This window comes from Notolepis coatsorum (genome assembly GCF_963971535.1).
Source record: "Notolepis coatsorum genome assembly, chromosome: 5".
Classification (NCBI taxonomy): domain Eukaryota; kingdom Metazoa; phylum Chordata; class Actinopteri; order Aulopiformes; family Paralepididae; genus Notolepis; species Notolepis coatsorum.
Window position 1 is genome coordinate 103,672,496 of NC_140169.1, and position 17,500 is coordinate 103,689,995.

Consider the following 17,500-nt stretch of genomic DNA (forward strand, 5'->3'; position numbering starts at 1 on the left):
CTCTCCCAAATGATCTGACTGTGGGGGGTAAAGCGCAGCGACCAGGAAGGGACTGGGAATTGGCATACGACTAACATTGGGATGGGAGAAAATCGGAGGAAAATGGAGGGGGGAAAAGACAAATAATAAAAAAAAAAAAAAAATGTACAGGGAAATAACATTATGTGGTCCTCGTTTGGATAATATGTAAAGTACAGTTGACAGCTGCGTTGTGTTACGTTGCAATGTACGCGGAAATGCTGCGTTGTGTTGCAATGTACTACATGCATTCCATTTCGGCGTCTGAGCGGGGGGAAAGAAAATGCGCATTTGGAGGGCATTACCGCGGCCAATCAGGGCAAAATGCGGAAGCGCTCTTGCACTCTTCCGCTGGGATTAAGCTACACGCGTCCCGTCCAGATCCCGGAGGAAGTTAGAAAATTACTCCTGTCCCATCCAATTCCAGTTTAATTTTTTAAATGGGTACGTTCCAGCTGAGACAAATAGGAAGCTCTTTGACAATTTCATTCCAAATCAAGAAAACATCTCATAGCTATAGACTTTTTTAATTTATTAATATTTGTATCATTAATCCTGTCCCACTCCCGCTCTATTGTACAGAGTATTGGTGCACTTGGCTACAATGTAAAGAGAGGAGGAATGGGATGTAGTAATGCATATAAATACAGCCACGGGAAACACGTAATTGGGCAAAACGTGGACACAAAAAAACAATGTGACAATGTCTCTCAACATCAGATCTTTATGCTCAGATCTATATCCTCCATAACATCCCTATATGGAGGAGAAGCTCAATGTGTCAATAAAAACCTAGTCTCATACTTGTATTAACATCAAGAGTCTGGTGGCAAGCTATTTCAAACTCACAGTATTTTTATTACTGAATGAACAGAGAGGCCTATTGGGATGCTAGATCCTAATAACGAAAAACTGTTATTTACCTTACCTTGCTACTTCTCAGTGGCGGCCGGTGGGTACTTCGCCACTAGGGGCGCTATACCAAATATTTTGTACAGTACAGTACTGTACCACGCAAGACTCATGGCAAGACGTGAGCGATTCGACTCACACTCACGGCAATGAATCGGCTCTTATGAACGAGTCGCTCAGCTGTTACTACAACAACACACAACCAGTTAAATAAAGTATAGTCTAGACTCTAATTCACAACTTGAAACACAATATAAATAGAAAAGTTAGAAACAAAACTCGCCCGTCTCCAAACACAGGCAGATCTCTCCCTCTCTCCTTCTCTCTCTCACACACAGCGCGACGTGGAATCGATTCGTTACACAATCAGACCTATTATATACCAAGAATAACTTCAGTATGAGTACAGGGCTGTACACATATTTTGCATATTGTTAAACGAGCCAAGGCTAGCTATTAAACTATCGATATGAATCGAAAATCTGGGACCCTGATGTAAACAAGACAAACGTCTTTCTCTGGTCTGCATCCCCTTAACAATTGTGTGTATTGAGCCGTACTGTATTGTACCCATTCTGCAATCTGTTAATAAAGTTCTCATTCATTCATTCATTCAAACATAGACGATATTGAACAAGCCATAATCCACGTATTTTCAATCCGAGAGAGCTGCAGTAGTTAAATCAATGAGCCATCGACATAGTCAGTGTGGTAAGTAACGTTATTATTGCATCCAAGATTGATACACGGCTGGCTAGGCAGTTGGTAGTCATAGTCTTGTGTTATAAAATAAATAAACAATCAGCAATGTCTCGCTTCATGAATGGCCAGCACAGCAGTAGCCTAACAGTACTGCTCCTAAAAAAAACTATTTACAAACGTTAACGTTAAGCAGAGAGAGAGAGAGAGAGAGAGAGAGAGAGAGAGAGAGAGAGAGAGAGAGAGAGAGAGAGAGAGAGAGAGAGACTCACTGTTTAGTTGAAACGTCCAGGGCAGGAGAGCTTGATAAACGTGTATAATCCGCCATATAGCTTGTTAGCCAAGTGTTAGCTCAGCTGAGCTCGTCGACGTTAGCACAACACTCAACAAGTACATTCCTTTGTCCATTTCCGCTCGAACAGACTGCAAACTACCTGGCGTTCTATCGCCATGCTCTAAGACAAACTCTAACCTTAACCAACTTTGAAAGAGTGCCTAAGCTTAACAGTCTAAAGAACTTGCAGTCACGGCACGGCACGCTCTAAGACAAACAGCTGCATGCATCTCACAACAACACAACTATCTCCACCGACCAACCTAGGACCAACCTAGGAACCAAGCTAGAAGCTAGAATTGGAACATTAGAAATTGGATTCGGCCAATCAGAGATCGTCTCTGTGAAATTCTGCCATGGAAAAAAATACTGGCGTCGGCCAATCAGAGAGCGTCTCCGCGAAATGCGGCTATGGAAATTCTCACGGAAGTTCACGCTGCTTTCTAGACCGCTTCAAATCGCGCTCGGATTCCAACATAATAGTCATATTTCAACGCACAACGCCGTATGCACTGATTGGCTGTGACGGAGACAGCGATCAAACTGTGACGCGCACTCAGAGCGCTATCGCGTATAGCCCGGGCCGAGAAATACGAAAAAATAAATTAAAAAAAAAAACGTGATGGCACTTCCTGCTCTGGAAAACGATGTTTTTTTAATTTAGATAATAACGTTATATTGTGCATTGGAAATACAAACATACTTAAAATGAGTAAATATTATTAATTTTAAACATGTTTATATTATTTATAGGGCTATAAAACACAAAAACGAAAAAGTTTTATTGTCTTCTTCTCTGATTTAACAGCAGCTGGCCAGCAGGTGGGTCGGCGCCCTAGCGCCCCTAGTGGTAGAGCCGCCACTGCTACTTCTCTATCTTTCTTACGCTTGCTTATGCCTGTATTTTTTTATAATAATAATAATAATTCATTTATTTTGTATAGCGCTTTTCAATTACCCAAAGTCGCTGACTATGGATGTCCGATATTATCGGCCTACCGATATTATTGGCCGATATCGGCATTAAAATGTGATATCGGAAAATATCGGTATCGGTTTAAAAAAAAAATATATATATATATATATATATATATATTTTTTTTTACATTTCTATAACCTTTATGTACCCAGGCAAGCAAGTAAGAACAAATTCTGATTTTATTTATTGTCAAAAGTATGCATAATGTTGTGTTAATTCCACAACAAGAGATATGTAATGTTAATTACCTGAAATTATTCCGTTTTTGGGGGGGGGAAACCCTGCATATATCGGTATCGGTTGATATCGGTTGATATCGGTTGATATCGGTATCGGAAATTAAGAGTTGGACAATATCGGTATATCGGTATCGGTAAAAATGCCAATATCGAGCATCCCTATCGCTGACAATTAGGGATGTCCGATATTATCGGCCTACCGATATTATCGGCCGATATCGGCATTAAAATGTGATATCGGAAAATATCGGTATCGGTTTTCAATTTTTTATTTTTATTTTTTTACATTTCTATAACCTTTATTTACCCAGGCAAGCAAGTAAGAACAAATTCTGATTTTATTTATTGTCAAAAGTATGCATAATGTTGTGTTAATTCCACAACAAGAGATATGTAATGTTAATTACCTGAAATTATTCCATTTTTTGGGGGGGGAAACCCTGCATATATCTGTATCGGTTGATATCGGTATCGGAAATTAAGAGTTGGACAATATCGGTATATCGGTATCGGTAAAAAAGCCAATATCGAGCATCCCTACTGACAATAGGCAAAAAACAAAGAAACATAGAACCACAGGGAAACGGAGAACAATATGAATACACAAGAACATAAAACCACGAGTCACGGATAACAAATACAGGAGTCAGTAGGGGAGACAGTCGGGAAGTGAGTAAGGGAAACCGGGGGGGGGGGGGGCAGGAGAGGAGAGAATGTAGGGCAGGGGGAAAAGGGGGTGGTAGGTTGGAGGAGGGTGGTTATGGTTGAATGCTAGGGAGAACAGGTAGGTTTTGAGTCTGGATTTGAAGGTGGAGAGTGAGGGTCTCTGATGGTCTGAGGGAGGGCGTTCCAGAGTCTGGGTGCAGCTCGTGAAAATGCCCGGTCACCAAAACTTTTAAGTTTGGATGACGGGACAGTGAGGGAAAGAGTGGAAGAGGACCGGAGGGAACGGGTGGGGCGGTAGGGGAGAAGGAGGTCTGTCAGGTAGGGGGGGGCCAGACTATGGAGGGCTTTGAAGGTGAGGAGTAGTGTTTTGAAGTTGATGCGTTCCTTGATCGGGAGCCAGTGGAGGGAGTGAAGGACAGGAGTGATGTGTTCACGGGACGGGGTGTTAGTGAGGAGGCGCGCGGCTGAGTTCTGGACCATCTGCAGTTTATGGAGGGAGCGGGAGGTGATGCCAGTGAGGAGGGAGTTACAATAGTCCAGGCGGGAGGAGATGAAGGCATGTATGAGGTATTCAGCAGCAGGGGGGGAGAGGCAGTGATGGATTTTGGTAATGTTTTTTACTGGTGTGAAGCACTTTGAACTGCAATTTCTGTATGAAAAGTGCTATACAAATAATTGTATTATTATTATTATTATTATTATTATTATTATTATTATTATTATTATTATTATTATTATTATTATTATTATTATTATTATTATTATTATTATTATTATTATTATTATTATTATTATTATTATTATTATAAACCTGTGCCGAGGAGGCATTTGAAGACCCAGCTTGCTTGTTCGGGGACATACTGGAAACAACAAACTTTGTAGAAATTATCACCCATGTGTCATTTGTGATGTCAGCAAGTCAGTTTTCTCCAGTAAAGGCAGAGTCGTGTTTAGCATTACAGGAAATGGAGGCTCAAACCTCCCCTATAAACCTTCGGCTACCCGCACGCAAAGTCCATAGCCTGTCCCCAGCGTGAGCTTACTAGGGCCTGACTCTGGTCAAAACCTGATACTGTCTATCAGACGTCACACAGACCCCACCCATTTATTTCTCCCACTTTTCTTCCGTTCATGCCCACCCCCCCCTCTCTTTTTGCAGGGATTTGAAGATTGAGAACTTCCTTCTAGATGAACATAACAACATAAAGATTGTAGGTATGTAGACACTAGATACCACTCTGATCCACAGCTCTGAACTCATATGACCTCTGTATTCCGTGAGCAATGGAGACAACAGCATCATCGTGTAACACTAGAGCGCCTCTGTATCTGGAATCACATTTCTGTATTGATGTAAAGATCTGCTGCTACATGGAAGCCTGATAGGATATCCAAGTGTTGTTCGGGATAAGAGATATTGAGGGATATATATCATATCATATATTGAGTAGTGTGGCATTTCTGAAATTCCACATTTTGGAAGTGCGCTTACCGTCTTCACCAGAGTCAGACAAGAAGATAGATACCAGTTTCCTCTCTGTGCGTTTAGCAGAAGCTATCCGGCTGCAAGTAGCCTAACTTAGCACAAATGAATGGAAGTGGATATGGACCAGCTAGCCTAGCTATTGGCCAAAAACACCTCTCCTGGGGTAATGTTTGGCATTGCTTTAATGGCCAAATCTACTAAACCAACCATTATCATAAGACTTTTGACAGACTTGTTCAGGTAAAGTAACAGCAAATTCATCATGCACCAATGCCCCTCCATCCAGATTTTGGTCTCAGCAACACGCTGAAGGGGGAGTCTTTATCTCTGGAGCTGCTCAACACCCAGTGTGGAAGCCCTGCCTACGCTGCACCTGAACTTCTAGCACACAGGAAGTACGGACCCAAAGTCGACGTCTGGTCCGTGTAAGTTTATACAAGGACATGTTGAAATATGCATATATAGCCTATACCTACTTTGATTGCATTACGTGTTGCATTATGTGCGCGCGTGTGTGTGTGTGTGTGTGTGTGTGTGTGTGTGTGTGTGTGTGTGTGTGTGTGTGTGTGTGTGTGTGTGTGTGTGTGTGTGTGTGTGTGTGTGTGTGTGTGTGTGTGTGTGTGTGTGTGTGTGTGTGTGTGTGTGTGTGTGTGTGTGTGTGTGTGTGTGTGTGTGTGTGTGTGTGTGTGTGTCTGTGTGTGTGTGTGTGTGTGTGTGCGTGCGTGCGCGCGTGTGTGTGTGTGTGCGTGCATGTGTGTGTGTGTGTACAGGGGTGTGAGTATGTTCGCCATGCTGACAGGGACCCTACCCTTCACGGTGGAGCCTTTCAACATCAAACAGCTCCACCTGAAGATGGTCAACGGAGACATCAGCAGTATCCCCAGTGACATCAGCAAAGGTATTGAATGATTGATTGATTGATTGATTGATTGATTGATTGATTGATTGATTGATTGATTGATTGATTGATTGATTGATTGATTGATTGATTGAAAACTTTATTAACAGATTGCAGAATGGGTACAATACAGTACGGCTCAATACAAACAACTGCTAAGAGGATGCAGACCAGAAAAATACTTTTGTCTTGTTTACATCAGGGTCCCCCATTTTCAATTCATCAAGACATTTATGACATACATGACATACAGATACAGTACTGTATCACACCATAACGGTGTAATAGAGTTCTGAGAAGTCGGTTAAACTAAAAGCAAATGCACACTTATGGTTTAACTTGGCCAGTAGTGCTGCTGGTGCCTTTCCAACCTGGGTCAGTACAGTAGTACAGGTTTAAACCTATAGGAGATAAAGTTATAGTCCTTGCTAGCATGAATGACACCTACACATTATACAAGTCTACATTTCTACACATCTACAAAGTGGCTCCACCTCTTAGAGGAATTATTTAGAAAATCTTGCAGTACTACTAATGCAGCGTTGGGGGATGGGGGGTTGGGAATACACAGAGGGGTAGGGGCCGGCATCCGCCTTTTCACCATAAATGATGTAATACACGTCAAAATGTCACATTTCAAAGATGCACTAACTCAGATCTTGGGCTGTTAGGAACGAGGACTGTGTGGACTCAGCCGTTACGTCGGTGAAGTACATGATCTAGAGTCTACAATGTCCTCACTGTCTGCCCAATGGAATGAGGACCGCGTAAAACCACTAAATGACCTGTTTATTCCATGTAATTGTGTGGTTGAGTCAACACGGTTTTAGGGGAAAGTGATGTGAGGGTAAATAACAATTGACTTCCCTTCAATTCCTCCTCGCTACATCTTGTCAAATCAGCCCCCTGGTCTCAACTAATGCTCCCTATTTCTGATCTCCTTTGCCACTTGCTCAATGCTGACTCTTTAGGCTACAGACCACTGAGACCAGTGACCTGTTGAGACGGAAAGATTAAGACCTTGTGTCACTGTTTCCATACCAGGTATCATTCAGACAGACTCCTCCGAGACTACTTCACCCCCCCCCCCCCCCCCCCCCCTCTCTCTCTGAGTCATTCTAGAATCAATCTAGGGTCATTCCATTAATTTGTCACAGTGCCAAATGTCACAGCAAACAAACGCAGCTCATGTTACCGTGACAATAACAAATACAGGCTCCGATACTCTGAAGCGGTGCTGAGATCAGATAGGGACAGTGCTGTACGTATTACCGCCAGGCGTCTGAGACACTATATCATTGGCATTGCGCCCGGCCTCGGGTCCACTACAGGGCTAGCTGAGTAAGATAGGAGGATAGCGGTGGCCTATGGGTTAGGGAAGAGGGCTTGTCACCGGAAGGTGGCTGGTTCGATCCCCCGGACCAGCAGGAAGGATCCGGATGGGGAAGTAAATTAATAATGCTCTCTCCCATCCAGGGCTTGACATTAACACCCGCCACTCGCCAAATGCGGGTAGAATTCCGCAGTGGCGCGTAACTCTGTCACTCTTGATTGATTGATTGATTGATTGATTGATTGATTGATTGATTGATTGATTGATTGAAAACTTTATTAACAGATTGCAGAATGGGTACAATACACACAATTGTTAAGGGGATGCAGACCAGAGAAATACTTTCGTCTTGTTTACATCAGGGTCCCCCATTTTCAATTCATCAGGACATATATGACATACATGACATACAGATAGACAGTACTGCTACATCTATACATTTATGACATACCAGATTTGCAAATACAGTACTGTTTGTGATACAAAAAGAGTCCAGAAAAGGGAGTATATACATTTGACGTAAAAACTGTACATTGGAGGTGGTTGGGTGGGTGGGGTGGGGGGGGGGGGGGACACACTGTTCAACTGTACAAGCAAAACTGTACATTGGAATATTGACAAAACCATACTTGGTAATTTACTGTACATTGGAGGGGGTTGGGTTAGGACATTTACAGGGGCCAGTTTCGAATTGCAGTCTCCCGTATGTGTTCTTTGAGAGTGGTTTTGAAAGTGGGTAGTGATTCACATTCCTTTACAGCTTTGGGTAGGGCGTTCCACATTGATGTGGCATAATTGCGAAACGTGTTTAGTCCCTTGTTTGAGCCGAATCTGGGTTTAAAATGATTTGTGGAGCTCCCTCTGGTGTTGTGATCGTGGTATTCACTGACCTTTGGGAAGTATTTTGACATGTACATGGGTACCTTGGTCGTGTAGTGTATCTTGTAGAACAGGCCCATTGCAAGTTGCTGTACTCTATCGTCTACTCTAAGCCATCCTAGGTTGTCAAAGTGGGCAGGGGTGAGGTGGGTTCTATAAGATCAAGCAGTAGTCTGACCAGTTTGTTTTGAGATGTTTGTAATTTTGTCTTTAGCACCTTTGAGGTGCTTTGGTACCATGAGGTGCAAGCATAGTCGTAGTACCCTTGAATGAGTGCTCCTGCCAGAGTCTTCAGGGTATTCTTGTTTACCAGAGAGGAGATCCGGTACAAGAATCTTGTTCGTTTGTTGACTTTTTTGATTACATTGGATGCCATTTTGTCACAGGAAATATTTGCCTCTAGGATGGAACCCAGGTAAGTAATTTCATCTTTCCTTGTGACAATATTGTCACCCACTGTAACTGAGAAGCCGTCGGTCTTGCTGAGTTTGTTATTTGAACCGAAGAGAATGGACTCTGTTTTGCCCATGTGTAATGATAGTTTGTTATCAGCGAGCCATATGCAGATTCTGCCTAGTTCCGAGCTGAGGGTTTTTTCAACCTGTAACTTGTTCTTGTCAGAGACCAGCAGGGCTGAGTCGTCCGCAAACAGGAACAAGTTGCAGTCACAAGCTGACGACATGTAATTTGCATAAATTAGGAACAGTAGCGGTCCTAGTATGCTTCCTTGTGGAACACCACAGCTCACTGGGAGGGGGGGGGGGGGGTACCGTTTACCTCCACCATCTGTTCCCTCCCCTCAAGATAGGATTGCATCCAGCTCACTGATAGACTAGCAAAACCATAGACTATTACCAGCCACTTCGGCGGGTAGACCGTGCAGCATCACCGTTCAGAGTATCTCTCTCTTTACACTATAAAAACGAACTGGATATTTGGATAGAGTGTGTGTGTGATTTTTGGCTGGTGAAAATGCTGAGTGACTAGTGACTTTGGAAAACCACTAGCCACAGTGGCTGGTGAGCCAAAAAGTTAATGTCAAGCCCTGCTCCCATCCCTCAATATCAACCGCTGAAGTGGCCTTGAGCAAGGCACTTAAGCAGGGCGTTGCTGAAAGAGTGTCCACCTCAGTGAACCTTCCCTGGGTAAACCAAAATCCCATACCTGCTCCAGGGGTGTAACATGGTTGACCCAGCACTCAACCTTTTAGTGAAATACGGACATGCATGTTTCTCAGCGGAATATGCAAAAAGATTTCATTCAATGAATAAAAGCTTGATTAATAAAAGCACTACAAATCAGAGATCTCCAGAGAGACATACAGTACCCCTGGCCTGGGATCGAATCCCACCAGAACTGTCTCCTCTGCTCTGAAAAATCAGAGATGATTTCTATAGATTCAAATGAACCAATATCACCCTCGATGGGCTCTAATCCCACTAATCTTCACTTGGCCCTGTACAAGAAGGGCTACTCTACTGATAGCTGCACTTGGAGTGGGACACTCATGACTGTTAGGTCTGTAACACTGTCTGCTGCTCCAGACTACACAGTTTATCAGGGTTGACCTATCAGGAGTCAAACTACCAACCCTGGCACCCTGGCACAATGACGGTGCCATGTCACAGCCAGACATGGGCTAGTCTTTCCTCTCCTTCTTCACTCTCACACTCAGGTTCATGAAGTTCATCCGGCACTTTCAGTGATTCAGGTGTACAATGTCACAATGGCTGCTGGCCCATTGAAGGCTATTGAGTGCTTGAATTCTAAGATGGAATTCATATCGGCCTGAAAGGACATTTCAATCTTATTCGTATTTTTATTAAGTCAAGTAAAATGTGATTCTGAATGTGTTTGTCTTACAATTGAATTGAAGTCTCACTTAATTGAACAACTGAACATATCAATATATTGCCCCTCCGTCTCTCTCTCTCTCTCTCTCTCTCTCTCTCTCTCTCTCTCTCTCTCTCTCTCTCTCTCTCTCTCTCTCTCTCTCTCTCTCTCTCTCTCTCTCTCTCTCTCTCTCTCTCTCTCTCTCTCTCTCTCTCTCTCTCTCTCCCTCTCTCTCTCTCTCTCTCTCTCTCTCTCTCTCTCTCTCTCTCTCTCTCTCTCTCTCTCTCTCTCTCTCTCTCTCTCTCTCTCTCTCTCTCTCTCTCTCTCTCTCTGTCTCCTCTCTCTCCCTCCCTCCCTCCCTCCCCCCTGCAGGTGCGGTGGGGTTTGTGCTGTCTCTCCTGGTGCCAGACCCTGCTAAAAGACCCAGCATCAGAGCTGCCATGGAGGAAAGGTGGATCAACGAAGGCTACACCAAGAAACAGCTACACACACTCTCCCATAAGAACAGGTAGATGGCTGCTGAGTCACTCTATACTATCTCATATACTGCTGTCTCATGTTACTTCTCTCCATTCAGTAAAACGCAGGGTACTGGGCTCAATGCACTGGCGGACTCACTTACCTCCTGTTACGACCCTGGCTCAACGGGACGCAACATAAGTGCAAACAGACACCAATGCCTGTGTTTAAACCAAAAGACTACTCTAACAATGAATACTAGTACAAACTAAAGATCAAAGAATGGTGGAACGTGAAAAGACTCTGTTTACACACAATCTCTTCTAGCAACCGTCAGGCTGCATGTGTGATTGAGCAACTGGCTTTAAGCTGCCAGGATGGTATCCAATCAGCAGCAAAAACGCATGCACGCACGCGCGCGCGCACACACACACACACACACACACACACACACACACACACACACACACACACACACACACACACACACACACACACACACACACACACACACACACACACACACAGACACACAGACACACACACACACACACACACACACACCTTTTGGTCACAAAGTCCTTTCAGGCCGATATGAATTCCATCTTAGAATTCAACCACTCAATACCCTTCAATGGGCCAGCAGCCATTGTGACATTGTACATAAGCAAGTCGCGTATGTATTGTACTGTACACTGTAAAATAAATGTTGTCTTAGCCTTTTGGATTTTTTTCAACTCAAATCAAATCAACTCATTTGAGATAGTGAAGATTAAATATAGATGACATCACACCTTTGTAGTTGATTCAACAAAACAAAAAAGCTCTCTCTCTCTCTCTCTCTCTCTCTCTCACTCTCTCTCTCTCACTCTCTCTCACTCTCTCTCTCTCTCATTATCCTGCAGGTTGAATCCTGAGGACTTGAACTCATCGGTGCTGGCTTACATGACGGAGACCCTGGGCTACTCTCTCTCTGATGTCATCCACACACTCACCACCAACCGACCGTCCGCCATCATGGCCTCCTACCACCTGCTGCTCAACAAGTTCAGCAGGGGCCAGAAAGGAGCCAAAGCCAACAAGGTATATAGGAAGAATAGTTACTTAAAGTATATAGGAAGAATAGCTGCTTAAGGTATATAGGAAGAATAGCTGCTTAAGGTATATAGGAAGAATAGCTGCTTAAGGTATATAGGAAGAATAGCTGCTTAAGGTATATAGGAAGAATAGCTGCTTAAGGTATATAGGAAGAATAGCTGCTTAAGGTATATAGGAAGAATAGCTGCTTAAGGTATATAGGAAGAATAGTTACTTAAGGTATATAGGAAGAATAGCTGCTTAAGGTATATATGAAGAATAGCTGCTCAATGTATATAGGAAGAATAGCTGCTTAAGGTATATAGGAAGAATAGCTGCTTAAGGTATATAGGAATAATAGCTGCTTAAGGTATATAGGAAGAATAGCTGCTTAAGGTATATAGGAAGAATAGCTGCTTAAGGTATATAGGAAGAATAGCTGCTTAAGGTATATAGGAAGAATAGTTACTTAAGGTATATAGGAAGAATAGCTGCTTAAGGTATATAGGAAGAATAGCTGCTTAAGGTATATATGAAGAATAGCTGCTTAAGGTATATAGGAAGAATAGTTACTTAAGGTATATAGGAAGAATAGCTGCTTAAGGTATATAGGAAGAATAGCTGCTTAATGTATATATGAAGAATAGCTACTTAAGGTATATATGAAGAATAGTTACTTAAAGTATATAGGAAGAATAGCTGCTTAAAGTATATAGGAAGAATAGCTACTTAAGGTATATAGGAAGAATAGCTGCTTAAGGTATATAGGAAGAATAGCTGCTTAAGGTATATAGGAAGAATAGCTGCTTAAGGTATATAGGAAGAATAGCTGCTTAAGGTATATAGAAAGAATAGTTACTTAAGGTATATATGAAGAATAGTTACTTAAGGTAGAAAACAGTTCATTAAGGTATACTGTGAAGAATAGCTACAGTACTTAAGGCTTCCACATAGTCTAGAAGTACAGGGCACATACACTATGTGGACAGACAGTACAGGGCACATACACTATGTGGACAGACAGTACAGGGCACATACACTATGTGGACAGACAGTACAGGGCACATACACTATGTGGACAGACAGTACAGGGCACATACACTATGTGGACAGACAGTACCGGGCACATACACTATGTGGACAGACAGTACAGGGCACATACACTATGTGGACAGACAGTACAGGGCACATACACTATGTGGACAGACAGTACAGGGCACATACACTATGTGGACAGACAGTACAGGGCACATACACTATGTGGACAGACAGTACAGGGCACATACACTATGTGGACAGACAGTACAGACCACGCAATTCAACCAGCCGATCACTTCTTTATCCATCGCAAGGATCGGACATCAGAGTCCGGTAAACAACGTGGAGGAGGTATTGCCTTCATGTTTAACAAAAATTGGAGCGATCCAACTAACGTGAAGGAATTATCCAACCACTGCTCCCCAGACCTGGAATATATAACCATCAAGTGTCGTCCTTTCTTCCTCCCGAGGGAGTTAACGGCGATCATCCTGATCGGAGTGTATATTCCACCGCAAGCCAGCAACAACGCCGCGCTCTCCAGACTCCACGACGAGGTAAATAGAATACAAGCGACGAACGTTAACGCCGCCATTTTGGTGCTGGGCGATTTCAACAGCGCCAATCTGAGAAAGGTATTACCTGACTTCTATCAGCATGTGACTTGCAACACCAGAGGCGGTAACATCCTAGATCACTGTTACACGCAATTTAAAGGTGGCTACAAGGCTCATTCTGATAGTGGCTTTGGTAAATCAGATCACGCGTCAATCTTTCTTTCACCAAAGTACAAACAGAGAATTAAAAGTACTCCTGTAGTCTCGCGAGAGGTGCAGAAATGGGATTTGACGTCAGAGGAGACGCTCCGGTCTGTGTTTCACTGCACAGACTGGAATGTGTTCCGCGACACAGATAACATTAATGTCTACACGGAGACAGTGCTGGACTATGTTTGTACTAGGGTGGAAGAAACAATCCCCACTACCAAAATGAGAGTTTACCCAAATCAAAAACCCTGGGTAGACAAATCCGTCCGTGAAGCTCTGAGAGAGCGCACCAAAGCATACAACGACGGCCTAGTGGCAGGCAACATGAATGACCACAAGGTGGCGCGATACAACGTAAGGAGGACAGTGTCAGAGGCCAAACGGCGCTACAGGGATAAAATTGAACTCCAGTTTGAACAAGCTGACTCTAGAGCTATGTGGCAGGGGCTCAAAACGATGACAGACTACAAAGGCGCCTCCCTCAAACTGAACAGTGACATCTCCTTAGCAAATGACCTCAATACCTTCTATGCGAGGTTTGATGCTGGTAATAACAACACCAGCTCACAAGCCACGGCAATGGGGGGGGGGGGGGGGGGGGTCGGCTGCTGATGGAGGCGCAGTGTTCAGGGTAACAGAGCATGAGGTGAGGCGGACCTTTAAAAAAGTGAATATCAGGAAGGCAGCAGGTCCGGACGGCATCCCCGGCCGCGTCCTAAAAGTCTGTGCCGACCAACTGGCCCCAGTATTCACTGACATATTTAACCTGTCCTTAGAACAGGCTGTCATCCCCACCTGCCTGAAGAAGTCCACTATTATCCCTGTACCCAAAAAATCCAAGCCTGCTTGCCTCAACGACTACCGCCCTGTAGCTCTCACCTCCATAGCCATGAAGTGCTTTGAGAAGCTAGTAAAGGGCTACATCTGCTCCTCCCTCCCCATCAACATGGACCCCCTGCAATTTGCATACCGCCCCAACAGGTCCACGGAGGACGCCATAGCCCATGTGCTGCACACAGCAGCATCACACCTGGACAAGAGGCAGGGGAACTATGTGAGAATGCTATTCATCGACTACAGCTCGGCATTCAATACCATAGTCCCCTCCATACTCATAGCCAAGCTCAGGGACCTGGGCTTGGGCTATGACCTCTGCCAGTGGGTCTTGGACTTCCTGACTGGCAGACCCCAGGTGGTGAGAGCAGGCAACTGCACCTCCTCATCCATCACCCTCAACATAGGGGCCCCCCAGGGCTGTGTTCTGAGTCCCCTCCTCTACTCCCTGTACACACACGACTGTGTGGCTCAGCGGAGTAGCAATACAATCATCAAATTTGCTGACGACACAGTGGTGGTGGGCCTGATCTCTGCCAACGACGAGAGGGCCTACCTGGAAGAGGTCAAGGTCCTGGCGGGATGGTGCCAGGAAAACAGCCTCTCCCTGAACGTCAGCAAAACAAAGGAGATGATTGTGGACTTCAGGAGGTCGGGGGTCAAGGACTACAGCCCCCTCAGCATCGACGGGGCACCGGTTGAGAGAGTCAACAGCTTTAAGTACCTCGGAGCCTACATATCCGAGGACTTGACATGGACCACACACATTGACAGTGTTGTGAAGAAGGCACGACAACGCCTCTACTTCCTCAGGCGCCTAAGGAAGTTCCAAGTCAGTCAGAAGATCCTTAAGAACTTCTACTCATGTACAATAGAGAGCATCTTGACCGGCAACATCACCTCCTGGTTTGGGAATAGCACTGCACAAGACCGAAGCAGACTACAAAGAGTGACACGTTCAGCCGAACGCACAATTGGAGGGGGGCTCCCCATCCTCCAGAACATTTACAACAAGCGTTGCAAGGGCAAGGCTAAGAGAATCATTAAAGACTCCAGTCACCCGAACAACTGCCTCTTTGAACTGCTGCGGTCAGGCAAGCGATACCGGAGTCTCAAGGCGAGCACAGAAAGACTCAGAAGAAGCTTCTATCCCCAGGCCATCAGGCTGCTAAACGAACAATGAATGAACACTACACAACAACAACCACCAAACGCACATAGCACACACATCCACACGCACACACTCACTTTAAACAAACACACTGTAGCACCCACTCCACACACTTTATAGCACACACCCACTTTAAACAAACACACTGTAGCACCCACTCCCCACACTTTATATTTATTGATGAAGGATTGCACTACAACTCGTACACCTTACTGTAAATTGTACCTAAAATTGTACCTCATCCCATTTCTGCTTTGCACTAGATAGTACTGTACATTAGTACACTGCATAGTATTGTATATTATATGGTAACTCAGAACATTGTACATATGTCTATACCGAACACTGTGACCTCATTTTTCTTCTTCTAAATTACATGCTATATTATGTTATTTGATACTATCTTGTCTAGCACAGTCTCTGGAGCGTAACAGTAAGAAGCATTTTGTATGAAAGTATTCTGTACTTCTGTATGACAACTATTAAAGAACTTGAACTTGAACTTGACAGTACAGGGCACATACACTATGTGGACAGACAGTACAGGGCACATACACTATGTGGACAGACAGTACAGGGCACATACACTATGTGGACAGACAGTCCGCAGTCCTTTGCTTTTTATAGTCCAGCAGGCCTAGCCGCTCTTTGATCGACCAATGTCCTTTGATCAGCGTGCATGCTGATAGAAACATGTAGTGGTGAGCAGACATGCCTATGTGGACGTATGCTGAGGTTCTTTTAGTCCAAGCAGTCTACACCCACAAGTAAATGTACCTGGGGCGACAGTCGCTTGGAAGGTAGAGCAGGCGCCTGGTAATCCGGAGGTTCCCTGTTCAATTCCCGCTCCTCCCGGGCAGCGTGTCGAAGTGGCCTTGAGCAAGACACTTAACCCCTAACCGCTCCCGATTGGCACCTTGCACGGTCGCCTCCGCCGTCGGTGTGTGAATGTGTGAGTGAACGGGTGAAACGTGAGGAACAAATTGTAAAGTGCTTTGGATAAAAGTGCTATATAAATGCAGTCCATGTACCTGTGTTCATGTAACAGAAGTTGGAGGGCAGTGAGTGGAGTTTACCCAGTAAGAACACATGGAGAGAGAAGAGCAACGCTGGACCCAAGACTCACCAGGTACAGTACTGACACAATTATAGAGCACATAGACCTGAAATGGATTTGAATATTTTAACTGATGAGTATTGGCGGGATGTGTTTAGTTAAGGACAATGCATTCCTGGGTCCTTTCTGCAAATCCTTTTAGGGAAAATTGACTCAAAGGGACTCAAAGATAGACCAAGTCTAGAATTTAGAATGATTTAAAGTGGAGCATTTAAAATGTATTTCTGCTACTATTCTACCAGATCTGACAGTATAATCACCAGTACCAAACCAATGAGACTATCCATGACTATGACAATGCTATGACTATGCTGTTCCAGAATAATCTCAACTGTGCACTGACAGCCAATCAACCATGTGTTTTTTAAGAATGAGCCAGCCAATGAGAAGGCCCCTAAGCAGTCGGGCAAGCCTCTGAGGAGCCAACCACAGGCCACAGAGTGCCAGGGCAACAGGAGGAGAGCAGAGAACCCGCCCAAAAAGGACCACGGAGAGGATGATGAGGAGAACCGACCCCCCTCTCCCTCTCTCCCCCAGATAACTCCCTCTGCCTCCTCTCCTCTCCCTCCTCGCCACCCCTCGGCCTCCCCGGCTCCTCTGTCCACGGAGGATGGGATCACTGACGAAGAGATCGCTATCACTGTGGACACCAGGGAGGCCCTGTTCCCTGAGGGTAGGGCCCCGATAACACACACAAAGAGACACACACACATACCTACTTCCAAGTTGCATTCAGGAGTTGTTCCAAATTAGAGAGAGCC

General features: G+C 44.5%; 1 protein-coding gene across 1 annotated transcript in view; it reads left to right on the forward strand.

The window, feature by feature from the left end:
* Nucleotides 1-17,500, forward strand: part of LOC311228296 (uncharacterized protein) — a gene marked incomplete at both ends in the record, with an annotated part of 83,692 nt that overhangs the window by 64,237 nt on the left and 1,955 nt on the right. Inside the window, 6 exon segments of the mRNA XM_084314204.1 lie at nt 5,007-5,062; nt 5,620-5,758; nt 6,104-6,231; nt 10,649-10,784; nt 11,641-11,818; nt 17,085-17,412. Coding sequence (XP_084170330.1) covers nt 5,007-5,062; nt 5,620-5,758; nt 6,104-6,231; nt 10,649-10,784; nt 11,641-11,818; nt 17,085-17,412 — 965 coding nt within the window.